Source organism: Drosophila yakuba, chromosome 2R (genome assembly GCF_016746365.2).
Source record: "Drosophila yakuba strain Tai18E2 chromosome 2R, Prin_Dyak_Tai18E2_2.1, whole genome shotgun sequence".
NCBI lineage: Eukaryota > Metazoa > Arthropoda > Insecta > Diptera > Drosophilidae > Drosophila > Drosophila yakuba.
The window spans coordinates 10,882,782-10,906,698 of record NC_052528.2 but is presented as its reverse complement, the minus strand read 5'-3'; the positions used below and the strand labels follow the sequence as shown (position 1 = coordinate 10,906,698).

General features: G+C 46.7%; 8 protein-coding genes across 16 annotated transcripts in view; 4 read left to right on the top strand and 4 right to left on the bottom strand.

Moving 5' to 3' along the window:
- The window catches only part of LOC6530057, a 39,506-nt gene extending 27,791 nt beyond the window's left edge, over nt 1-11,715 (top strand). For 3 of the 6 annotated variants that reach the window (XM_039373240.2, XM_015196540.2, XM_039373239.2), the window contains 5 exons: nt 6,577-6,629; nt 7,689-7,758; nt 9,089-9,637; nt 9,697-10,449; nt 10,514-11,715. In XM_039373240.2, the coding sequence (XP_039229174.1) occupies nt 6,577-6,629; nt 7,689-7,758; nt 9,089-9,637; nt 9,697-10,449; nt 10,514-10,783 (1,695 nt within the window). In that variant the 3' untranslated portion in view covers nt 10,784-11,715. Of the gene's footprint in view, nt 1-3,828; nt 3,847-6,576; nt 6,630-7,688; nt 7,759-9,088; nt 9,638-9,696; nt 10,450-10,513 lie in introns of those variants that run through there. The other 3 variants (XM_039373241.1, XM_015196541.2, XM_039373242.1) reach the window with 2 other exon arrangements.
- On the bottom strand, nt 11,332-13,148 carry LOC6530056 (serine/threonine-protein kinase mos). The gene is made up of 3 exons (XM_002090966.4): nt 12,932-13,148; nt 12,663-12,876; nt 11,332-12,609 (listed from the first exon to the last, which is right to left on the bottom strand). Exons 1-3 carry the CDS (start codon nt 13,056-13,058, stop codon nt 11,856-11,858), a joined length of 1,095 nt encoding a protein of 364 aa, XP_002091002.1. The 5' UTR covers nt 13,059-13,148; the 3' UTR covers nt 11,332-11,855.
- Nucleotides 13,149-13,220: 72 nt separating this feature from the next.
- LOC6530055 (tafazzin) lies at nt 13,221-16,575 on the bottom strand. 4 transcript variants are annotated; one of them, XM_039373243.2, is made up of 5 exons: nt 16,149-16,575; nt 14,608-14,947; nt 14,095-14,331; nt 13,636-14,024; nt 13,221-13,563 (listed from the first exon to the last, which is right to left on the bottom strand). In XM_039373243.2, the coding sequence occupies exons 1-5, from the start codon at nt 16,269-16,271 to the stop codon at nt 13,519-13,521; spliced, it is 1,134 nt and encodes a 377-aa protein (XP_039229177.1). In that variant the 5' UTR covers nt 16,272-16,575; the 3' UTR covers nt 13,221-13,518. The 4 variants fall into 4 exon arrangements, with proteins under 4 accessions (XP_039229177.1, XP_002091001.1, XP_015052565.1 ...); XM_002090965.4 differs by having other exon boundaries at nt 14,608-14,950; nt 16,149-16,573; XM_015197079.3 differs by lacking the exon at nt 16,149-16,575 and adding an exon at nt 15,275-15,448 and having other exon boundaries at nt 14,608-14,950.
- Nucleotides 16,576-16,621: 46 nt separating this feature from the next.
- On the top strand, nt 16,622-17,398 carry LOC6530054 (39S ribosomal protein L18, mitochondrial). Its single transcript, XM_002090964.4, has one exon. It carries the CDS (start codon nt 16,767-16,769, stop codon nt 17,325-17,327), a length of 561 nt encoding a protein of 186 aa, XP_002091000.1. The 5' UTR covers nt 16,622-16,766; the 3' UTR covers nt 17,328-17,398.
- On the bottom strand, nt 17,348-17,765 carry LOC6530053 (cytochrome b-c1 complex subunit 9). Its single transcript, XM_002090963.2, has 2 exons — nt 17,511-17,765; nt 17,348-17,444 (listed from the first exon to the last, which is right to left on the bottom strand). Exons 1-2 carry the CDS (start codon nt 17,640-17,642, stop codon nt 17,409-17,411), a joined length of 168 nt encoding a protein of 55 aa, XP_002090999.1. The 5' UTR covers nt 17,643-17,765; the 3' UTR covers nt 17,348-17,408.
- A 48-nt stretch (nt 17,766-17,813) lies between these two features.
- LOC6530052 (diacylglycerol kinase epsilon) lies at nt 17,814-19,893 on the top strand. The gene is made up of 4 exons (XM_002090962.4): nt 17,814-18,083; nt 18,142-19,149; nt 19,213-19,530; nt 19,584-19,893. Exons 1-4 carry the CDS (start codon nt 17,925-17,927, stop codon nt 19,701-19,703), a joined length of 1,605 nt encoding a protein of 534 aa, XP_002090998.1. The 5' UTR covers nt 17,814-17,924; the 3' UTR covers nt 19,704-19,893.
- On the bottom strand, nt 19,862-20,999 carry LOC6530051 (nascent polypeptide-associated complex subunit alpha). Its single transcript, XM_015197076.2, has 2 exons — nt 20,981-20,999; nt 19,862-20,695 (listed from the first exon to the last, which is right to left on the bottom strand). Exon 2 carries the CDS (start codon nt 20,687-20,689, stop codon nt 20,036-20,038), a length of 654 nt encoding a protein of 217 aa, XP_015052562.1. The 5' UTR covers nt 20,690-20,695; nt 20,981-20,999; the 3' UTR covers nt 19,862-20,035.
- Nucleotides 21,000-22,282: 1,283 nt separating this feature from the next.
- LOC6530050 (zinc carboxypeptidase) lies at nt 22,283-23,917 on the top strand. The gene is made up of 5 exons (XM_002090960.3): nt 22,283-22,477; nt 22,547-22,683; nt 22,738-23,213; nt 23,278-23,574; nt 23,639-23,917. The coding sequence occupies exons 1-5, from the start codon at nt 22,316-22,318 to the stop codon at nt 23,833-23,835; spliced, it is 1,269 nt and encodes a 422-aa protein (XP_002090996.1). The 5' UTR covers nt 22,283-22,315; the 3' UTR covers nt 23,836-23,917.

Sequence of the window (23,917 nt, the reverse complement as noted above, 5' to 3'; positions counted from 1 at the left end):
GTCTTAGCTATAAACGTATTTATTTGTGTACCTTTAAATGGAATCCTATACACATATTTTTCGTCAGTGCATGGACACACACGACTGCTCCTCTTTTTTTTCCTTGCAACACAAGGAGCTTGGCAGGAGTGGGGGGCAGTGGGCGGAGTGGATACATGAGCTACCGTTGCGCTGTCCCAACTTCCAGCTCCTTTGGCAATATTTCTGCACTTTATCTGTCTGTAAATAACGATTAACTATGCTCGCTGCTCCCCTTTCCCCATCTCCCCGCCCCTCTTCACGCTCTTGCCACTGTCTTTCGTTTTCACTTACTCAAAGTCCCTCCCCCACAATGCGGCTGTATGTGTGTGTGTGTGTGCATGTGTGTGTGTACTTTATTGTTATTGGCATATCAGTGGCTCAAAGGAAATGGGAGGGGTGCGCACTGAGAGAAACCACTGGATACTACATTCTGAACAAGAACGTGATTTCCCACTGTTCACTGTTTAGTTCAGTATTATAACCAAATTGTCAATCATTTTGTTTAGGCATTAAAAAAATCATTATATTATTTAATGTTTTAGAATAATCTTAAATATTACACAAGGTATATTGCAAGTAATATAAATATATATATTTCAGATCTAACTATAACTTTCATCCGACATTACTCGTTTTTAAGTGCAGTGTACATAGAGAGAGGAGGGAGTTGGCAATCCATTGACAAGTCGGGCCACCAAAAGTGTGAATGTTGCAGAATTCTTTTTTCGGAAGCCGAGGTCAAAAGTGGGTGGCCTGGATGAGGAAGCGGGCGGAAGCGGGTGGAGGGCGGACTTAGGCAGCTTGTTGGCCATGTGGCATGCAATAAATGGCACGATTCAATGAATATCCATCTTCCGATTCGGCATGCTATCCCCATCATCATCATTCTGGCAATTCCATTTCCAGAGCCACTTTCATCATCGCTCCCATCAGTTTCTCATTTCGTTGGCAAGTACTACAGAGTTTGGGCTCACTTTGGAGTAATTGATTCCCAGGACGAGATCTCTGCGATTATGGCCACCTAATTGATAGGAAAGGCGTCCTTCAAAGGGTTTCGTTGCTAGGCTGCGGCTCTCAAGTCTTCCATCTTCGTGCTCCCCAAATTGCTGACAGTTGCCGTTTTTTAGCAAATCCAATTTCTTTCTTGTTAAAACAGCTGAGCCCTTGTCCGTAAAACATTCAAACGGGCAAACGGGCAAACAGGGCACATGGCACATGGCAACACGACATTTAATCCGTTGGGCCCTCAAATATTTGTGTTTGTTGTACGAAATGCTGGCAAACAGACGGTCGGAAAAGGCAGATGACTAAACGGAAGTTTTGTTTATTTGTTTGCCTTTAATCAGGCGACAGATCAACAAGCCAAATCCGAATGGATTGCCATGAGCTAATGAAGAGTTGATTCAAGAGCAGCTGCAGGATGGCCAAGAGTGCGAAGATCCACAATGCACAATGCACGATGCACAACTTTCGCCGCCAGCACGTGCTCAATTCTTAATTCTCAATTCCATGGAAGGCCAGCTCCTCCAATCTTTCGGTTTTCCACATTACCGCCTCCACCTTCTCCACCCACCCGCCATCCCCTCGCCCTTGCAAATCTGCGCCTTTAATAAGCTCAGCTGCATTCAGCTTTAGAAAATGGGCAGCTCGGGGGAGGGGGCAGGGCGTATACGGTACAGTGAGCTATGCTTAGTTGGGCACCAAAACGAATCACAGTATTTCTTGAATTTCTTTGCAAAATATGTTAACGTTCTTTAAACGAACAAGTGAATTTAAGAAAATTTGAAGCTCTCAACGTTTTCTACACAATAACTCCCAGTAATCGGAAGTTCAATTGTGGTGGTAGTACTTGAGCACTTTAGCACCAAGCACCCTGGCAGAAGCTCCACTGTACTGCGAAAGCAATGAAGGCCAAAGAAAAACTGTCGCTGTCAACTGTCAAGAAGGGGGCGTGGTCCTGGTCTCGGACGATGTCTCTTGAGTGGCACTTGCCTCGCTTACAAGGGCCATCGAAGTGGAGCGACGTGGAGCGAAGTGGGGCCAGGAGCACGATGGAGGCAAAGGAGTCGCAGCATGGGCACTTTTTATTATCCACATCGGTGGAGTGTCCCTGCTTCGCTCCCACCCACCATCATCTTCATCATCATCATCATCATCATTATCATCAGCAGCATCGCCCAGAGTCTTCTCCTTGTGCCTTTGAATTGCTAATAATTCTGTCGCAAGCGTTTGATGGTTTACTCACTCGGAAAAAAGGGCACCACCGCCGACTTGGCCGCTGCTGCACCACCTATGGCCATTCCCAGTGCGATGGCAACCACCCGGGCGCGGATCCTGGTCCGCAACTAGAGTTATGTACATAGCTGAATATATAGCCATAAATTTAGGGTAGGTCATAGCCACTCTGCAGCGTAATATGCTTGCACATACTTACAACTAGTGCCCATTAATGCATAGAAGCCACCCTTTTCCACACTCGCTTTTTTAGGGCTAAGCTCAGGGCCAACTGGATGATTCATACGCCCCCTCAGCCCGCCGAGAATTTCGGAACTACCACCACTATGAGGCACATGGGAGGTCGACTCTTCGGAACCCTTGACAAAAAAGTGCAATGCAATTAATTTTTCGCGAAATTTTTTATTGGGAAGGGGCATGGCTGCGCCCCTTACACTCACATACTTACACTGGCAGAAAGTAGTGCTCCATCTACTCCAGAAAAGATACACAGACCAGATACAATACTAAGTAATAGCACACATTAAACTATATAATACTGTATAAAGCGATTCCTTGTTCAGTTATTTGTAGGAAAACGTGTGTATTTGCCGAAATGCTCTAATACAGTGCTAGTTTTCGCTGAGTGTATTTACTTGACTTCTCTGTTCGTCTTGCTCAAGTGACGTTTTAGTGTTTGCATTTGACGAAGCGGCGGAGAAATTCACAATCAGAATGGATCACCAGAAGTTCGAGGGTACATATGTATATATATACATATATATATATATATATATACATGGGGTATAGATATAGGGTTGTTCTTCTGGCTCGCATCTGCGAAATGTTTATTTTATTGTTTGCCCATCGAGCTGCCACTCCCGCAGTCGCGGTTCATTAAATTAAAAACGGCCAATTCGAGTGACTTGAATTCGGAGTAATACATCAAAAAACATCGCATTTCGGTGGCATGAGAAGCGAGGGGTGGTTGATGGGTTGCTGTTACGCTGTGTTGCTGTTTTGCCGGCAGTTGCAGCTGATCGGAGTGGGTGGCGAGAGTGGGAGGGAGAGAGGAAGCAGGTTCCCAGCAGCTGTTCTCTCGGTGAAATGCGGCGAATTCGCCAGTCTCTCTCTCTCTCTCCATCTCTCTCTTCCGCTTTCTCTTTGAATTTCCAAAGGATTTCCAAACGAGGGTTGTTTTCCCAGTTCCCTGCTCCTTTTGGTCCTTTTAGTCCTTTTGCTGCTTTTTATCATTGTTTCGCCGGCATTCGGGAACAGCACAAATGTTCGCCAACGGTCGCGTGTTTTTTTAAAGCATTTTTCTTTTATTCATTTCCTGGAAATTATATCTTTTTCTTCTAATTTGCGCTACGTTGTTTGCTTTTTGCCGAAATTTATTCCGCTTGGGGGACAGCCAATCCCCTCCCCTTGCTCCCTTTCGCTCCACAGTTAGACAGTTTTTCGGACTCCAACTCGGTTGTTGTTTCGGTTTTGTGGTCGCTGAAGTTACCCAAAGTTTGTGCACCGGCAGAAGGAAAACAACTTAAGGATTCACCAGTGTAATCCCATTCGGCATGGAATAAACTGTAATAATAACGAGGTCCAGAGATGGTAAGAGTCCGTTGTGGAGGATTTTTAAATTCCAAAATGGATGCAGGCCACCCACCGTTCAATCTGCATGTTAATTAATAATAAGCGTGTTCATATTTTTCATTCCTCTTCAAAACGGGGGTTCAGCTTAATCCCAACTCGCATATTTTGGGTGATCGTTAGGACACGCGTGGAGTTTCCCTTTTAATAAACTCCCCCGTCAGGACAATGGATGATTCTTATGGGATGAGACACTACAGATACAGATACAGGGTTACTACGAGCAGCAGAGTATTTAGCAATTTGCTATCTTGTTATTCATACACAGAGAAAAAGCCTCGTTTGATTAAAGATTTACTTTCCTTAAGAGCATATCTCTTTTTGTATTTCACATATACTTTTAGTATAAAGTTTAGCTTTATTTTAAGGTAGGTTTAACTTTTTCTTTTCACTGTGTAAATTAAAGCTCAAGTCCGTGGGGTTGCACGGACATCTTACGGAAGTGCGTTTGCGGGTGCAAATGGCCGTATGATGTGCCACCCATCCTTGCTCGTTTCCAATCCACCGGCTGGTGGGCTGTTTTTTGTCCCCAGGACACGGGTGCAACATGTTGCCGGGATTTGTTTTGTTAATTTCTGTTTTGGGTAGTCGCCGAACCCCTTAAATCATTTTTTGGGCCACCCTCGGCGTGTTGCAAGCCGCATGCTAATTGAAACCTGTGCGGAGCCGGGGTTTTGAACTTTTCTGGCTGCCTTGGTAGCCAAAAGTTTTTGGGGACTGTGGCTTTCGATTAATTAATAAAGAATTCATGTCTGATTTTATAACTTCATCAATAAGCTCCGCTGTCGGCACCGCTTGCCTTTCCCTCGCCCCGCTTTTATGGGGGAAATTCACAATGAATATTTATGCGCGTCGCCTCTCTTGAATGGGAAATGCGAAAGGGGAGTGGGGTCTGTTGGGTGACTGGGTGGCTGGGTGGTGGGAGGTGGTGCAGTGGCCAACAGCTGTCGACAGGCGCACCAGTTGCCCGAAATAGCGCCTTGGGTGGGAAAATCTTGGGCATGGCCCAAACGCTTTGGCTCTCTAATTTTATTAACACGTTCATCATTCCTCGCCATTCGACGGCACAAGTGGCGCCTGAGGACGGCAATCAGTCTGGGGATCCCCATTTTCCGCCAGCCATCCCCCCTGCCTTCCCCTCTCCCTCCCACCATGCTTTTCCAACGGCTGCCGCCTGCTGTTGCCTACAGTTTTCCTATTCCCATCCTGCGAGGGGCATTTTCATATTGGTCTCCGCGTCTCATGCATGGAGGCGAATTAATAAAAATTATTGCATATATTTGTAATTCCGGCTGCCTCTTTACGGCTGCTGGGCAAGGGGTGTAATGAGGGGGTGGTGGGTGATGTGCGATGGGTGGCAGTTGGTTGCCGGGCGACTTCTTTATTGGCGCGTGCTGCTGCGTTTTATCGCTCCCTCTGCTCCCACTTCCCCCTCCTCAACCCCCCTTTCACTAGCTTCTATTGTGGCTCCCTTTTTTCTGCCGCTGTTGCAGATGAAAGCGTTTTCAACGAATTTCAATACACAACAAAGAAGTTTGGAATTATATTAAATTATATTGTTGGTGACTTCTGAACTTGCCAGCCAAGGAATGCCTATGAAAAGAGTTTGATGTGGCTAATACATATTACATTCTCATGTGACAACTTATATACAGTATTATGTAGAAGCAGTAACAATAAAATGTTGCAGACATTGTTTATACTTTTATAGCAACAATTTTAAAGAGTGAACTATTACACTTTTTAAAGATAGTTGTTCTACATTATTTAAATAAGCGGAATATGGCATTCAAACTTCGAGTCATTGATTTCTCTGTCTGTACATTTTATGGAGCTACAAAAGACTGGCAGCCAGAGCCCAGGAATTCGTAGCCAAGTGGAGCAAAGAGTTCTTACTACCGGGAATTTTGGGAATCTGAGGCAGGTCTCTGCATAATTAATTTGATAAATAGCTGGGGCGGCAAAGAATGCAGCTCGCAAGCCAGAAGGAAGTTAGGAATTGCTGGAAAAACTCTCGACTGAGCAAACAGAAACGACTGCTATCTATATCGGCTACTTCGATTATATCTCCACGGGCACTTGTACATATGTGCTGTAATCTGGCACTTAAATAGTGCGATATTCAACGATTCATTTACACTTGAATCCGTAAATGTTGTGGCGTTGTCATTCATTTTGTTAGCACTAAGGCAAACAATTTATAACAAACTCTCTGAGTCTGAGGTCTGAGATCTGAGGTGTGAGTATGAGTCTCAGTCTGGCTGTGTTTTATCGTCACGTCACACAGATGAAAAAGTCGTGATGTAATTCTTTATCGATTACAGTTGACGCGCGGGGGAGAAAAGTGTGGAAAGTGGAATATTGAAGCCGGGGTCTGGGTTGTTGACTCCGGTGATTTATGGTGTTGCATGCATCCAAGTTCCTGGCTCTCGTTCTAATGTATCTGTGGCATGGTGTCCCCCCTCGAATTCCCATTCCCAACCAACCCCTCGACGATTCGGATCCTTTGTCGCTGTCCATTAGCTTGTAAAACGCTGCTGATTGGCACTGTGATATGGACAATTAAATTGTCGTTCTTAATCAGCGCCGAGTGCACTAATTCATTGTGTTTAATTTCCTTCGCATTTTATTTAATGTTTTTTTCCATTTCTTTCTTTTTTTCCCCGTGCCCTGGTCAATTGCACTTTTCAGAGCCAATGCGGGTCGCCTACGTTCGAGAAGGAATTGCGCGAACAAATTGAGAAGTAAGTGACAAATAGGTTAAATTGTTAAACGCGATAAGAACACGCGTGCGGATCGTGTGGGAAATTAAGGCTTATAGCCAGAACTTTGCCCGTTTCTGTTAGTTGAGTCAAGCTCCATTTAGCGTATGGCCAAGTACCGGCCAAATATTTATTTAATTCGTCTAGCCGGCAATTTTCGGAGTACTTTTCGCGCTGCTTTTGGCTTTTGGCTTTTGGCAAGGCGTTCAAACGTAAATAACTCATACCAAAACTCGTGACTGGCCACGCCCACTGCGGCCCCTTTTGGCCATTACGCACAGAACAAGTTAACGGCACTGCGAATGCAATTTTCCAAATTGCCAAGAATCGCAGGAGGACGATGGAGATGAAGGAGGATGGAGGAGGAGCAGGAAGCGCTTACCCGCGAAACCCATCAATCACCGAACCGAACGCGCAGCAGCGCCCTCTGCCGGCCCGAATACGCAATTACCGACTACGCGACTTGGAAGTGGTGCAAAGTTCTGGTCTAGGCCGAGATTTAACTGCCCTTTCGGCCCTTTCTTTCTTTATGGCCGCCATTAGCTGCTAATTTCCATGCAGATTGTTATGCAAACGTTTCGCTTTGAACACAATTCGGCGGGGAATTTCGATTGGTGATTACTTATTTGTATTCATAAGCAACAAACTAGTAAATCAGTTTATTCTAGTTGTAATTTTTATACGTCTTTTTTATCTTGTACCGTTCCTCAAACATTATTTACTCATTATTTTCTTGGCGACTCGTTTAAAGACGTAAATGTTTTAAAGTCATAAATGTTTGTTTGTTTGCTTTAAAGTTGCCTTGCTTGCTATCTTCTAGCAAGTACGCTGTTTATTTTGGCGCTATGGGAGTACCCATAGTACGACAAACAGAATCATTTCTGCCATTCGCCATTCAGGCACTCACAAATAAGTAATCAATACTCGAAACTCCCTGCTGAAAGCACCCTGCGTTTGCGATGATTTTTGCAACTCCTTTTCATTTATGCATTTCTATATTTGTCCTCCTTTTTTCGTTTCGTTTTCCTTTGCAATCCGCAGCATGAATCGCATTATGAAATCCAAAGAACGCAAGCAAATGCAGACATGTCGGGATCACAAGGCACTGCAGGTATGTATCGGATGGAAATGGAAGGAGGATGAGGAGGTGGGGAGAGGGTTGGGGGGAAGGGGCTTTTCCGCACAGAGCCGCGCAGCATGTGGAAAATCAATTTGCACAGCGCGAGTTTCCAAAAGGGAGGGGAAAAGTCGGGAAGAAAGCAGGAGGGAGTTCCCTCCGAGTCAAGTCATAAATAAACGCATAAATTCATTTTTAAGAACAATATCTCCCCTCGCTGCCATTCCGGCGCATACAAATTGTCTCTTATCCGGACGGATGGACGGACGGACGGAGTAACCGGAGTCGTCTTCGGCGAGACTTTGTTGGGAAATGCTTTTGGCCCGGCACATTACATTTTTTGCCCGAATTGATTGAGCGTCGGCATTAGCGACGCTTCACTGCGCCCTAGTGGCAGCTTTTCATTACCATTTTCCGCAGGCGGCGGGGTAGTGGAAGAGTGGAAAATGTGCTTTCCCTTTCGTCGCCAACTTCTGGCAATCTCATTTGCCCCCGCCAGCCAAAATCTGGCCCAATCTTGTAAGGCCCCGCTAATGAAGCCCAAGGTTTTCACGTCCAACGTCTAAGCATGTGACCTTCGGGCCAGTTAACAAGTTGGCTTTGATCGAGATTGGATATTTGTTACCAACTGGGAGTGGGATATCGGCTATGGGTATGGAGGGGCTCTTGTAACTACTGCTCACTTAGCACTTACAGCAAAAAGCTAAAGCAAAAGAAAAAGAGCCGGTTGATGGATGAGGAGCCGTGTGCCAGCGAGTGACCCTCATCAGGGCAGCTGTCATGGGGCGAAGGTTGCCCCGAGCACTTGATAAATACTCGATCTAATCAGTTGGCCCTTTCTCAGCACAGGTTTCCACTGGATGGATAGATCGTTTTCTTAACTTTGTGAACTATTCAATTAAAATCCCTTTAATGAATGTCCCTTCTTTTCGTCTTAACATTTAAAATACATATATGAAATGTGTACAAAGGTCACAGTCACTTTACATCTATTAATCTGAGGTTTTATACCTAAACCATGAAAGTATGTCAAATAAAAGCAGAATTCATATTTCTATGGCATATACATTTTCAATATGCTAATGGTGCTACAACCCATATGGTTACATTTACATCTTATCTAAAACGAACACCTCTATTCATAGATAAAAAGAAAGCCTTCATATACGTAGCTTTCATTTCCATTTTATCTAAGTGAAAACCAAACAGATTATATCTCAGCCAGCATATACCATTAAATTGAGATACATACATAATCGGGATAAACCTTGTTTCTGGACGGCATTACTTAAGATCATTATGGATCCTTTTGATTCCCTTACAGACTCGCTTCGCCCGCCAGGAGAGCCTGCTCCAATCGATGCAGCAGGAGAATCGATCCCTGCTCACACGAATCCGGCAGTATGAGCACTGTTTGGATGATGTGATGCGCAAGGTGGTGGACGCCATTGTGGCAGAGGACAATCTCCGCGAGGAAGTGAGCATGCTGAAGGGCCGGGTTCGCGATTTGGAGGCGCAAAATGCTGCCCTGTCCGCCAGTCCGGTGAAGGGCAGGGATGAAGGCTACTGCACCATGAGCAGTGGGCAGCCGCAGCCATCGAATGGGCATCTGGAGGATCTGCCCGAGGAACCGGAACAGTGGCTCCTGCCTGCTGAGCCCTGCTCCACGGAAATGGAGGACTGGAGCATGTCCCAGGAGGAACTGGCGGTGATGACGTTCGACGACGAGCGGGATCCACATCACCCTCATCTCCAGCAGCAGCGGAGGAAGAGGGATCACGACTGGCTGTGGCCATCCAGCGACTTTATCAACTCCACCACCGTGGAAACGGATTCAGTGGCTGATGGCATTACCCAGCTGCTGCAGCAGAAGGTAGTGTTTACATCTCTTCTGCTCCTGGTTCCCTTCTAATCACTGCCGCAAAATTTCAGATTGTTTACTCCGAGGATGAGGAGGTGGCCTGCACGGACTTCACCAACGACTTCTACAAACTGGTCAACATCCGTTCGAATTCCTCGCGTAGTCTTTACTCTTACTTGGAAGGTGAGACGGATGACGAGGATGAGGACGACGATGATGGCGAGGATTCCAGTATCTCAGAGAGCCAGGTGGGTCCCGCTGGCAGAATGAGTCCCACGCCCAGCGAGGCAGGAAGGGCCCAGTTGACCAGCTGCTCCTCCAGCGAAACGGACGAACTCTCCGCCAGCCAGGCAAAGAAGGACGAGGAACCGGACTACGCGGTTATCGACGAGTGCCGGCGGAGGGTTAGCGACATTGAAATCGAGGATGTGCCCATGATTGTCGGCAGCACGCCAATGAAACCACTGGATGAGCAGCAGTGTATTGCTCAGATCATCAAGAGCGAACTACGTCGACCGCCTCACGTTCTGGTGAAATCCAAATCGGTGCTGGAGGAGCAGGAACCCAGTTGCATCCTGAGACACAATCAACGCCGCGAACTGGAGTCCACCGTGGTGCGCAGCGATAGCATCAGCTGTGCCATGATGAACAAGTTGGCCAAAGAGGTGGTGCCACCGGCGCCTGGGATGGTAACCAAGTTGAAGGAGAGGATGCTGCTCAGGCAGGCCTCCACGCCTCCGACGGCCAGCTCCTGGCGCAGGAGCAATGGCTGGAAGAGGGTCACATCGCCGGTTCATCCACCGGTGGCTGTCTCGCCGAAAAAGGTAAGGGATTCAAACATCCAATGATGAGTAAAAATGATGAATAATTTTTGATTTCGATTTTCAGAAGGCAGCGAAGTCAACGGAGCCGCCAAAGAGTTGCCTGCCCAAGGCGCAGCCCACTAGAATTCCAACGAGCATCCATTCATCGGTGTCCTCGTCCTCCTCGATGTCCTCCTCCTGCTCGCCCTCGCCCTCCTCCCCCTCGCCGCAGTCGCAGTCACCGCAGCAAAGGTCACCGGGTCAGCAGCCCCAGCAACAGCAGCAACAGAAGCAGCAGCAGCGAAAATCGAAGATTCCTCCACCAGTTCCCGTGCGGAGATCCTACGCCAGTTAGGATAGACCAGCACTGCTAAATCTCAAATCAATAATCGTCAAGCTAACAAATATTTAAAGATTTAAAAAGACTAAATTGTGATATATTCAAACAAAACAAAACAGAACCGCGAGATACAGAAGCATTAAGATGATAAGATGATGATGAGCAGAGAAGCAGGCGAGTTTTGTACGTACGAATACGAGTATTTATGTATATTGTAAATTTTTTGAAGATGTTTTACCTTGTAAGCGGCACTGCCAACTGTTCCCCCAATGAGAGAAATCGAAACAACCAAACCGAACAGCTCGCCCTGCTCTATACCCACATATACCACATATTTTGTAGAGCAGCGGTTGCAGCATCCAAATCAGAGGGTTACACTAACTAAAATGGAACATTTTGAATGACTTCAAACTGAATTCAAACCACTATTAGCTATGGTCATGAGTAGATGAACCAAAACTGTAGTCTTCCGCACAAGTCGAGTGTATTTGTAGGACTTGGTTAAAGTTAACCACATAAGCTAATCCGGATTAGTACTCCTCAGACACAACAGCAGTTGAACATTTGCATTTAAGGGTGAAATATTTCAAGGTGTTTACGATGCAGTATAGAATGCATATATATAGATACGATACATATATATATATATATATACGGTTTCTAAGCGAACATTACACGACAACCATAACAATAAACTGTAAATAGCAGTCGTTCTTAAAGCTAATGATAATGACAAGCTCTTCTTCAACCGTAGTTAGCTCCTCAGGGCTGCTGCCACCGACTACTTCATCGCAGCAGCCCGATTCCTAAGCATATACTTACACTACATAGAACAGAACGCACTATGATCGAGAGGAGGGAACCTAGACGTAAGCTCGTATAAACATTATAAATGTATTTTCTTAGCGTAGCGAGTACAAAATAAACAAAAAGAAGTTACAGAAAAATGCATTATTGACCTAACCAGGGGCCCTGGCCCTCGAAATTCGATTATCGCGGCGGGTTGGTAAAACCTTACATAAATACGGGTATGTACTACGAATCAATAACATAAAATGCAAATACACACGATCACTTAGACTATCACCTAGGTGCTACGACAAAGAATGAATTCCAGCTCATGCTTCAGCTGAATAGAACCCAATCGTGATTCCGGGCCGCTGACCCAGCAGCTTTTGTATAGTTTGGAGTATGCGCTTTCCGAGCACGCACTGCCCTCCGGCGCCGGACTATCAAAGTGGAGTGCTAATCGGTTCCGGCGGCGCTTCTTTTTCAGTTCACGGCCGGCGGTGTAAGATGGATCGAGGCTCAGATTACGCCGCGCCGAGGTATTTGCCCTTCTGCAGATCACGTTGGCGGCGCTTTCATTGGCCAAGCTCCAATCGCAGTCAATGGGAGAGTCCAAAGCCAGAATCTTCAATTGATGATAGTTGTCTGGACGCAGTTCGTGCTTAACCACCTGGTAGGCTATGGTTTCATTGCAATCGAGCGTGTGATAGGGCAATCTGCGGGCTTGCAGTTGCCACATGGTAATGCCCAGCGAGTAGATATCGGAGGCTTCGGTAAGAGTATCCGATCGCAGCGCTTCTGGAGACATGTATCTCAGGGTTCCTCTGGCAACGGTGGGCTCCTGCCTAGCACAAAATTCGCCCACCTCAATGGAGGAGCCAAAATCGCAGAGCTTGCAGATGTAGCTTCGCTTCACTTTGACCTTAGAGGAATGGCCAGCTACCGACGACTTTGTTCCCAGGGCAACCAAAATATTGGTTGGCTTTACATCCAGATGTAATACGTTTTGGGAATGACAGTACCTCAGAGCAGCAACCACATCCAGAGTTATTCTAAGGAGATAATGGTTAATAAAAAATTATTTAGCGGGGATAACGTCGCATACAAAACCCTGTGCATCAGTGGTAGAGCCAAAGTGTCAACGATCCTCTGCAGACTTTGGCCCCTCGGACATTCCATGATGACCAAGCCGAAATCTGCGGCGGACTCCAGCTTAAGAAGGCGTACAATATTCCGGTGCTCCAGGTTCAGCAAATGGGACTCATTGTGCAAAGTTGAGGCCGCCTGGGCACGAATTATCTTTACAGCAACGGAGCGATCTAGACGAGATATTGGTAATTATCTATGTACAGATGTTTAAGTCTTACTGCCTACCTCTGTAAATAGCTTTGAAAACGGTGCCATAGGCTCCACGTCCGAGTACCTGACACCTAGTGGGTACGGGTGGACCATCCTTGAGCAATTGCTTTCTCTTCGGGGTATTCAATAAAAGGTCTCCCATTTCTCAGCCATCTGAATACGATCTATGGCGAGTATTGAATTTTTAAGAAGGCCACATGGTCCCTGTCTTATAACGGAGAAGTTCTTAAACAGCTGAGTGGGGGTGATAATGTTGCCCCACTATCCAAAACGATATTAATCGTACCATTGCAAAGACCACATAAGTTTTAAGAAAAAAAATGTATTTTCTAGATATACTTTTTATTGTATAATACAATTTATTCCCTCGGATCAAATTAGTTTCAATTGTATATATTTATACTAATAATGCACACTGATTCACTTAAAGTTCCTATCCAGCAACTACATCATGAAGAACTAACCGCAATACACGGAAATATAATTATAATAATAATTATAATAAATGGATCTTAGGGGCTTCGAGGGTTCATTTTAGGCTTAATACTATCAAATAAATATTATTACAAATGTCGGCCGCTATGCTCTTTCATGATTACGTTCTAATTGCGCTCTCTATGCAATTTCTCGGTCTCCGCCCGCAAGTCCTGTAAAATAAATGTAAGGTAAAATAACAATAAATTTCAATATATCAATTTATATTGTAAATTCATTATTACCCTAAAGGCTTCTTGGATTTTGTCTGTAATGAGCTTCCGCGCCGTTGGCTCCGGCACTTGCCGTTTTTTAAGGTCCAGAATAAAGTCGTTGAGGTCCAAGGGCTGGCCCACATTCAGGGTGACCTTCTTGTGCCGCTGTATCACATAGGGCTCCACATTGGGCAACAGTTCGTCCATGCCCTCGTGCCACAGGGGTAGAATGATGGGAATCTTCGGCGACTCGTAGATGATCCTGCCCACGCCCCACTTAAGTCGCAGCTCTTCCTTCTCCATGTTCACCTTGCCTTCGGGAAACACATGGATCCAATGGCCCAGCGCGGCCTTCTCGATGCATAGGTTGATGGCATCCTGGTAGACACCGATGCCACGCACCACAGGTATGCACTTGCCTGCGAATGAAAAATTGGCTCTGATTTCCTTGGGTTTCTGAAACGCGGAAGTACGCCACGAAAAACATACCAAACATAAAGAAAAGCGAGTGCAGCTTGTTGGTGAAGCAGATGTCGTGGGCCGCCATCGACCAGCGGATTTTATATGTGTTGCAGACAAGTCCCATGGGAAGGCAGCCCCACAGCCCAGGATCGTCGAAGCAGGAGTAGTGGTTGGACACGGTGACTAGGGGCACGCCCTTGGGTCGCTTGGAAATCAGCTTAATCAGTCGCTCCTTGTTGTAGACGCGCGGTTTATTAAGGAACACTGCAAAGCAGAAAAAGAGTGGCGAAAGTTCAGAATTTGCATAATTGTGGCGTGGGGCGCCAATCAACAGCACGGCACACGTTTGACCTCGTTAAACAAGATCGGCAGCATCCGCACACATCGTTTATCAATCGAGAGATTCGCTGACGCATTCGGATTCGCATTCACGGTCAGGGGCATGAGCTCTCAGAGCAAACGTCGAATCTCTTGGCCAAAAATAAACGTGCCTTTGGGCCAGTTGTTTGGTAAGGTCGGCTCTGCCGGCTAGATACTCACTCAGCACAACCTTGCTGAAGATTCCAACGGCGGTGACGACGCACTGGCTGACCACGTACCAGAACTTCGAGGGGTTCCTCAGCCTAGGGAATATCCAGTCTATGTTGTAGGGCATCGCCACGCCGGTGGCCACATCCAGGGGCGAATCAGCATCCCGGTCGGACATTGGGGGCGGAAGGGTAGAGGAGTTTAGCTTCTGGGACTGCGATGGAGGTGGAGGCGGCCGCAGGTCCTTGGACTGACTGCACCGCTCGGTCTGGGTGGCGATATCCTTCCTATCTTGTTGGCTGCCCGGAAAGCGCTCATCGGGCACTGGCCGCGCCTCCGGAGCTTGAACGTACTGCTGTGGGTTCGAGATAAGGGCGGAAATTAAATTACCGACGTCCACAAAGTGCACACAACAAATCTCACTGCTGACCATGGATAGTCTTTAATCTTATCGGGCCCAAGAATAGTTTCCTTTTGTGCTTGTGTCTGGCCACACGTCTCTCAGAGTTACGCATTTTGATTTATATTTGAAAAATTCCTTTGTCAACTGTTTGACTAACCCAACAACCCCCGGAAAAGCCGCCTTTGTGCCACAGGTTAGCAGCATGCGCACTGAAAATCTGCTGCTGCGAGACACCGCACTGCATTTTCGCGCGAATAATAATGCAGGAAAACTCACGTCGTCAGAGATCCAAGGCGACCTTCACTCGGTGCGAGATGCACATATTACATTGGGCACCTCAGAATCTTTCGCATCCGGACGGCGGGAACTTTCGAGCGTAACTGATTTTCGTCTCCACTGAAATCGCCAAGTGCAACAAGCTCAAAAGCAAAAGCACGCATAAAACGAGGGCGTTTGCCCCCAAACAAAGAGAGACAAGGCGAGAACGAGCGAAGGAAAGGGCCCCAGAGTAGTGAGGCAACAGTCAAGTGGTCGACTAGTGATTGTGAAACTATCTTTATCAGTTAGCAAAAGTGCTTAGCCAAGCGCTTCCGTGAATAATAATCACGCTCGTTCGGTTTGATATGATAAGCATTTAAATTTGTGCGCCAAGCGTGGTGGGTTTGGGTTCTTAGGGTCGGTGCACGGTGGTGAGTTTGACCCGAGTGCTCTTATCAGTTGCTCAATCTGGATTATTTTTCAAGATAATAAGTGCTTTGTTTACCTTTGTTAGGAATAGGCTAACTAATGTAGAAACTCATTACCAAATATTGTAAAATTAAGTTCACTTAAATATATCTAAAGAGGCAAACAATTTAAAATAATAATTTTTTCCTTCACTGATTCTTTGGTGTAAGTTGCCAGTTAAAAAATTAAGTTGTATAAAAATCATTTCATCAGTTGTTCACTGCCCTAACTAAAAAGTACCTAAAAATTCTTAGCAATGTTAAAATACATTTAAAATTTCCCGCCAACATTGGTGGAAATTGGAACGAGTGGCAATTCTGAAACGTGGTGAAAAAGAGGGGAAAGCGATGGCCTGATTTTGTTTATATTTATTGCGTGTATTTAGGTGGAACATTTTAGGGTTAATTGCTATAATCAAGCTTACCCGCGCCAGTGCCCGGAGAGGCGGTGTATATCCTCCGCTAATCAGCCAGTTTATATTTCGGGCTGCAGATGCGGCGCCCACGTGCCCGGGACGCCTTAAATTGGAACACACGACCATCAACATTTCCACAAGTTCTTAATTTTACGGGTACGATATGTGAGCAGTTAGTTGGCCTATACGGTCTTTACATAACCGGCTTTTGTGGGCCGAATAAAATTCACTTTGCAATTTTGGACGCGCGCACTGCTTGCTTCTTCACCCAACCGCCACTTCTTCACCTCAGCGGCAAACTCATGGGCGTACGGGCGGGAGGCGCCAAGTTCACTTGGCGCATGTCTGAAGGGGGTCGTTATTGTGCTGGGGAGCGGCAAAAGTTCCAAGGTCAATAGAATCTGAAGAAACTAGAAATTTTATGATAAACCAAGCCAAAACAGCTGTTTTTTGCCATTTACGTCCAACTGATGTTTCGACATTTTACAGCACCAATAAAGCGTTTACCAGCACTTAGTCTGGCAGTCTGGTAACACTGAAAGCAGCTCAAAATATTTTATCGTGGTTTTGTAATTCCCACATAAATATCAATTAAAGTCGAGATTCTTTCGGGTTTACAGTCCAAAAATGTCACGTAGCGCTCGCCCCCTAACCTCCGCCCGTGTCCTGCACAAAATCAAGGCGCTAAGCACCCCGCAAACCAGCTCTGAATGCGTGATCAACCGGAATCCCAGGAACTTGGAAAGATTACGCATTGCTTACAAGCCGGGCGGCTATCACCTGGAGAAACCCGGTCGATCCTACTGGCACACTTTGGAGATCAACTCCAGTGGCCGCTACGTCAGCGCCGATGTCAAGCACTTCGAGAATGGAACCATTCTGAGTGCCAGCACCTCGGAATGGGCCATCAAACAGCAGTTGTACAAGACCAACGACACCGCTGCGTTTGTAAATCTCGGAAGAGTGCTTGCACACCGCTGCCTGCAATCTGGGATCACGGAAATGACCTGCAACGTGGAGGCGGTACAGGGTAGCAAGCTGCAGAAGCTGCTGCAAACCCTTCAGGATAATGGTGTCTCCTTCAAGGAACCCTCTCGACTACCGAACGCACAGCCTTGGGATGCCAAGAGGCATGAGAAGCCCTGGGAAGTGTCAGAAGAAGCACTGGAAGCCCCCATATCAAAATAGCCAAAAGAAACCACACTTAGTTTTCGTTTCGTTTAGAATAAACGTTGATTATTATTGCTAATTACAACGAATCATGGTGATTTATTCGTATTTGCCCTTGATGTCCTTCCAGAGTTTCTGCAAAGAAGGCAAAACTTGAGATTTGGCCAGGAAACTTTGCTTACATAATAGGATTTTACTTACGCCTTTGTTGATGCCCTCGAAAATCGCAACCGACGTGACATCGATGGCGCGCTCGAAGAAAAAGGCCGACGCGATGATGGCCACGGCGTAGGTGGAGGTGCGTTTGAACAGGGTGTTGTAGATAACCTTCATGTTGGCTAGATTTTTGTTAAAAACGTCCGATTTGTTCTAAGGCAAACTTTTTCCACACGCCAATTTCACAGCTGATTTGTTAGGTTGAGTTGACAAACAGTGTTGGAAAAGTCTACGATTACTTTAGTACTTTTACTTCAAAACAGCTTTTAATGTAGGCCGTATGGTATTTTTTGTTGTCTTCAAAGCGGTCACACTGGTGGATGGGGCAAAAACAAACGATTTGTGAATATGCCAAGTTACCAGGATATTTAGCGTAATTGGGCCTTCTCTGCGGTGACCATGGACATAGGCACTATCGAGCTGAGCGTGGAGGCGCTGATCGGATCCTTGCTGGCCCTCAGTGTCCTGTTTGCCTTCTGTCGCAGCTTGCTTTCCGAGGACTTTGTGAGCACCTTCAAAACACGTCACAGCTGGAAATCAATAAAAGTCTTGGAGCAGGTGAGTGGATTACCTTGCCAAGAAAGATGAACTATAGGACACATGTCCTTTATCCTAGGCCTGCTTCTGCAACGTGTGCGAGATCCTGCTAACTCCCTCCGCAGGACTCTTTTGCGACTGCTGCGGCCTGTGCACCCATGCCACGCCCCACTGCCAGCGGAGGGCGGACAGAGAGTACCGGTGCAAGGACAAGTGGTTGCGCAACGAGTCCTCCGTGCGGCACTTGTGGGTGCATGGGAATCTGCCTATGGGAGTCCATTGTGCCGACTGCAACGAGGAGGTAGATCACCATGTCAGCACTGATCCGGGATTGTACGGATGGCGATGTGCCTGGTGTCAGCGGTGCTACCATAACGATTGCTACACCCGCACTGACACCAAGGAAGCCTGCGACTTTGGCGAGTTCAAGGACATGATCTTCCCGCCCTACAGCTTTGTGGCCGCTCGAACTAGGGATTCGATGCGGCTCCACTTGGCCAGCATTACGCCGCCAGATATCGAGAACTGGGAGCCGCTTATTGTGATCGCCAACACCAAGTCGGGCAGCAGTACGGGGGCCAATGTGTTGTCCCTGCTGCGCGGTTACCTGCATCCACTGCAGGTGATGGAACTGGGCTCACGGGGTCCACAGGACGCTCTGCAGTGGGCCGCCAAAGCCAGTCCTCGCCCGTGTCGCATACTGGTGGCCGGCGGCGATGGTACCATCGGTTGGGTGCTCAACACAATCTACGCGCTGAATATCAAGCCCCAGCCTTCGGTGGCCATCATGCCGCTGGGCACCGGCAACGATTTGTCGCGAGTCCTGGGCTGGGGAGCAGAGCCGCCCTCTTCTCTCGATCCTGTGGAGATCCTTAGAAGTATACGGCGAGCCCGCTCCGTGAATCTCGACCGCTATGACCTGCAAATAGAGAAACTGCACTATCGGTTACCTATTCAAAGGCATCCTACGAAGACGATTCATGTGTACAACTATTTCAGTGTTGGTGTCGATGCGTACATCACTTACAATTTCCACAAGACGCGGGAATCCCGATTCTATCTGCTCAGCAGTCGAATATTCAATAAGGTACGCTACAAACAAGTATGCTCCCATAATTGTAACCAATACATTTTATTTACTTTTCTACAGCTGCTGTACTTTACCTTTGGAACGCAACAGGTGATGCAACCTGGCTGCGAACACATCGAGGAGAAGCTGACCTTGTATCTGGACAACAAGCCAGTGCAACTGCCTGAGTTGCAGGCGTTGGTGTTCCTAAATATCGACTCCTGGGGAGCTGGCTGCAAGCTGTGCGAGCTAAGCAACTCCAATGGAGAAGTGCGAATTGTAAACTCCATCTCCGACGGCATGATGGAGGTCTTTGGCATTGTTTCCTCTTTTCACATTGCCCAACTGCAGTGCAATATAAGCAAACCAGTGCGAATAGGCCAAGCCAAGCAAATAAGGGTAAGATCTGCAGCGATTTAACCGAACATCTTTTTACCAACAATCTTCTTCAGCTTCAAGTCAAGGAGACCGTGCCAATGCAGGCGGATGGCGAACCCTGGATGCAGAGTCCGGCGGACATACGCCTTGCCTCGCGCAGTCAGGCCCGCGTCCTCAAACTGGCTGCAACCTGAACGTAATAGCAAATACAGAATAGAAGTCCCTTATGTGCCAGTCCCCAATCTCAAAGTACTTAAACTGGAACCTCAATCTATACTTAATCGAATTCGGTTGCAATTCAATCAAAGACACCCCTAGTGGAAAACCGATACTAGTCGAAAAATACATTAAATGGTATTTGAAAGAAATCCACTTTAATTAAGACTCAATAATCTTTTGAAATATAATTAAATGTTCGACTGGTGTAACATGCTGCCCTTGAGGGGCATACACAACATTTGGGTCAGTACTATCGAAAGGCGGGTAAACAACAAAATCAGGAGTGCAGCAAACGCTGAGGCCCGCTCTAGAGCATAGTCAGCTCCATGATGGCGTTGACGATGTCATGGTTGTTGTTCTTCAGGGCCTTGATGGCCTTGGCCCGCGTCGTGTTGGCCTGCGTGATGACCAGCTCAATGTCCTTGTCATCCACGCCGGTGTCATCGACCTCCTCCTCGTCTTCCTCGGCAATCGGGGCCACCGACGTGGTGGCGCCCACGCTGTCGGCAGCGCCAGCGGCCTCCGGGGCCTTGAACTTCTCGGCGGCAGCCACCTGAGCCTGTTGCGACAGATCCTCGATCTTGGCCTCACCGAACACGATGTAGGTGTCGCTGTGGGGGTTCTTGTACACATCCGGGTTGTTGATCACGAACAGGATGTTCTTCGACTTCCTGATCGTCACCCGGTTGACGCCCTGGATCTGCTTGAGTCCCAGCTTCAGCATGATCTTCCTGGCCTTCTTCTCGCCGCGCGACTGCTTGGCCTTCGAGACGAGGTCGATGGGCAGACCGGTGGCTCCACCACCCAGCTGTGTGGTGGCCGCAACAGCCTCCTCCAGGTCGGGCATGCCGCCATCGGAGTCGCTATCGCTGCCATCATCCTCGACGCGCACGTCCTCGGGTTTCGCCTCAGCGGAGGTGGAGGGCGCAGCCTCGCTCTTGATTTCGGTCAGTTCGGGCATCTTTATCTGTCGGGAAGCAAGTGGACAACACGGGGTTAGGTAATTACTTTGCAAGTCGGATGAATTCAGCTAAGGGTGAAACATCTGGTGCCGGTTCAAATGAGCAGCTAGATGTCTCAGTGGGGGTCAATTTTCATTGATTTCTCCAAGTTCGATTATGACATCGATACTTGGCTGCCCCCGTAAGTTTAACTCTAGTATATGATATTTTACATAATTCAAGGCGCCAATTCAAGGATATTTCGCTATAAATTGAATCTAAGTGGAAAAACGCGGAGTACACACACTCACCGGAAACGAAGAAAAGAAATATGGCGGCGCAGAGTGTGACCGGCGTTTAGCAGTGATTGTTCGCAACTTCAATCGATATATTCTGATAGTGCGGCCGTATGCGATTGGTGTTCGACTGATATACTAAATCAAACTTAGTGGCAACTCTAGTTTTATAATTCCGTTGCATTCAAATTTATTGAAGCTTTTTTAACTTTTAAAATTAGAACTAAAAATATAGAAATTAAGTTTTGTTTTTATATTTTCGTTACTGTCTGGTCCTCAAAACGAAAAATAATAAAACTTAAGTAATAGTAGTTTATTAAGGAATAATAAAAATATACATGTAGTCCTAATTTTGATAAATTTAATTGTGTTTACACTTTCTTTAGAATTTTTAGTTCGACGCCTGGGTCGCCTTTGCTTACAATCTTTTACTTGCAAAATTTGTAAATAGTGCAAGTATAACTCTACATAAATAAAAATAAACATTAAAAACCACAACATCTTAAGTGGCTAACTCAAAGGGAAGAAAAGTTACATTACAGATTAGGCTCAGTGGTATGATTACTTTACGCGGTTACTTGCAATAACTTAACTATTTAAATGATACAATTGACCGAATGAATGGTTTCACAATCGAATGTTTGACGAAGCTGGTCTTCCCCACTCAGTCTGTCACTTGAAGATGGCGATCTTCAGTTTGCTAGTGCATTCTACAAACGCTTCTCGAAGTGCTTCTTCACGCGCAGACGCCTGTAGGAGTATTTAATTAATTGAACACGCCTGATAAGGCGAGTGTCTCCACGCTTGGTGCATGATTTCATTTATAAATTTGACTCCACTGACTTTGTTCGAGAAAGTTCACCGAGAAAAATTAGATACCAGTTTATTGTCAAATTATTGGTGATCTTAGAACACTCTCTAGAAAGGGGTTTGGATGTCAAATATATGTTTTTATATTGCCATTAAGCATTTTGTATAAATTTTAATTGGGACAACTCAATAGCTTACAAAACGTAGACATTACTATCTCTCTACTCTATCACAGCCTGAAAATTAAAATAATGAATTCATTTTGCACAAAATGGTCATATTTCAATGTAAGTAAATATATGTCATTTAATTTTCTTGTGTAGCCCTTCACGTATCCGTCGGATGCCAAAGTCCAGAGCCACTTTGTGGTAGGTTGGATGGGCGATTAGATCGGAGGAGACACACGCCAGATGACAGATCCACTATCGCCATTAGATAACACCCCGGTAGAGTGGCCACTCCTGCAGCTAATAAAAGCCCTGGCTGGGATCCGGCTCTCCACAGTGAACGCGGCAACGTTCAGCCCAACCAACCTCTAAAATGAAACTACCAATCCTTCTGATAGCCCTAGTGGCCATGGTGGCGGCGAAGTCCGCTCCTGGTCGCTTGGCTGCGCGGTACGACCACTTCCGTGTCTACCAGCTGACCATTGAGACGGACTTGCAGATGGAGGAGCTCAAGAAGATCCACGAGCACATCTCTGTAAGTTCATATTACATTTTCCATTTCTGTAAAACATATAGTATATGTAATGATTTGACCCATTTTTAGGTGCACTTCCTCAACGAACTGGGTGCTGCCGGACACAAATACAATGTGATTGTAGGTCCCTTGTTCCACAGAGCCCTCGAGAAGACACTCAAGTTCCTCGAAATTGTTTACGAAGTGATTGTCGACGATCTGCAGAAGTGAGTTTTATGATGAGTTACTGCATTTCCAGAGACTACATTTCAATCCTGCAGATTGATAGATGAATCCTCAGTTGGCGACGATTCCCAGATGGAATGGGAGACTTACCACTCCCTGGACACCATTTACGATTGGATCGATCAGGAGTGTGCTGCCCACGACTACCTGGAGTGCAAGGTGATTGGACAGTCGTACGAGGGTCGCGACATCAAGAGCATTAAGTTGTCGAAGCGTTCGGGCAACAAGGCCATCTTCCTGGAGGGCAACATCCATGCCATGGAGTGGATCTCGTCGGCCACCGTCACCTTCCTGCTGAACCAGCTGATCAACTCTGAGGATCCGGAAATGCAGCGTTTGAGCGAGGAGTACGATTGGATTGTGGTGCCTATGGTGAACCCCGATGGCTTTGTTTACACCCACGAAGTGGAGCGCTTGTGGCGCAAGAACCGTCGTCCCAACGGATACCGCAACGAAACTGGAGATTGTTACGGCATCGACATGAACCGCAACTTTGACTACCACTGGGGAGGTACAGTCTAACCATTCCTCTACATCCTGAACTACGCTTATTATTTATAATTAATTACTTAAAGGTGCCGGCTGGAACATCGATGAGCCCTGCGATCACTGGTTCGGTGGTGAGAAGCCCAACACTGAGGTGGAGATCATCTCGCTGCAGAACTTTGTGAGCTCCTTCGAGGATGGCTACATCCGCTCGTACATGGCCTACCACGCCTACGGACAGTACGTGCTCCTGCCCTACGGACACTCCAACACCGAGTTCCCCCCGAACTACGAGCAGATGAAGCGCATTGCTGCTGCTTTCTCCGATGCTGCCGCTGATGTCTATGGTTCCACCTTCACCTATGGAGCCAGTGGTCTGCTGAACTGTAGGTTTCCCACTATATATTTCTCGTTTATTATATTAACTTGTGTGATGCACTCCCACTCCAGATGTCGTCTCGGGAGCTGCCAAGGACTGGGCCTACGGCGTGAAGAACATCCCATTCACCTGCACCGTGGAACTGCGCGACAAGGGCACCTTCGGATTCTTCCTGCCCTCCAACCAGATCACCGAGGTGGGCCTCGAGGTCACTGCTGGTCTGAAGGCTCTGGTCAACAAGGCTGCCGAGGAGGGCATCTTCGACTAAAGCTTGATGTTTTTAACTTGAGAGCAGGTGCTGCGAAAAAATGAATAAATCAATTTGTAAATAATATGTGAACATTCAAAAA

Bases quoted from the DNA above. Each gene is read 5' to 3' on its own strand.
- LOC6530055 (XM_002090965.4), bottom strand. From the start codon at position 16,271: ATGTTGATGGTCGTGTGTTCCAATTTAAGGCGTCCCGGGCACGTGGGC. The intron at 14,332-14,607 runs GTGAGTATCTAG...TCTGCTTTGCAG, and splicing joins CTTCAGCAAGGTTGTGCTGA to TGTTCCTTAATAAACCGCGC. The intron at 13,564-13,635 runs GTAATAATGAAT...TTTATTTTACAG, and splicing joins AAATCCAAGAAGCCTTTAGG to GACTTGCGGGCGGAGACCGA.
- LOC6530051 (XM_015197076.2), bottom strand. From the start codon at position 20,689: ATGCCCGAACTGACCGAAATCAAGAGCGAGGCTGCGCCCTCCACCTCC.
- LOC6530054 (XM_002090964.4), top strand. From the start codon at position 16,767: ATGTCACGTAGCGCTCGCCCCCTAACCTCCGCCCGTGTCCTGCACAAA.
- LOC6530053 (XM_002090963.2), bottom strand. From the start codon at position 17,642: ATGAAGGTTATCTACAACACCCTGTTCAAACGCACCTCCACCTACGCC. The intron at 17,445-17,510 runs GTAAGTAAAATC...CCTTCTTTGCAG, and splicing joins TCGAGGGCATCAACAAAGGC to AAACTCTGGAAGGACATCAA.
- LOC6530056 (XM_002090966.4), bottom strand. From the start codon at position 13,058: ATGGGAGACCTTTTATTGAATACCCCGAAGAGAAAGCAATTGCTCAAG. The intron at 12,877-12,931 runs GTAGGCAGTAAG...TATCTCGTCTAG, and splicing joins TTTCAAAGCTATTTACAGAG to ATCGCTCCGTTGCTGTAAAG. The intron at 12,610-12,662 runs GTATGCGACGTT...TTATCTCCTTAG, and splicing joins CCACTGATGCACAGGGTTTT to AATAACTCTGGATGTGGTTG.
- LOC6530052 (XM_002090962.4), top strand. From the start codon at position 17,925: ATGGACATAGGCACTATCGAGCTGAGCGTGGAGGCGCTGATCGGATCC. The intron at 19,150-19,212 runs GTACGCTACAAA...ACTTTTCTACAG, and splicing joins GCAGTCGAATATTCAATAAG to CTGCTGTACTTTACCTTTGG. The intron at 19,531-19,583 runs GTAAGATCTGCA...AATCTTCTTCAG, and splicing joins GCCAAGCCAAGCAAATAAGG to CTTCAAGTCAAGGAGACCGT.
- LOC6530050 (XM_002090960.3), top strand. From the start codon at position 22,316: ATGAAACTACCAATCCTTCTGATAGCCCTAGTGGCCATGGTGGCGGCG. The intron at 22,478-22,546 runs GTAAGTTCATAT...ACCCATTTTTAG, and splicing joins AGATCCACGAGCACATCTCT to GTGCACTTCCTCAACGAACT. The intron at 22,684-22,737 runs GTGAGTTTTATG...TCAATCCTGCAG, and splicing joins ATTGTCGACGATCTGCAGAA to ATTGATAGATGAATCCTCAG.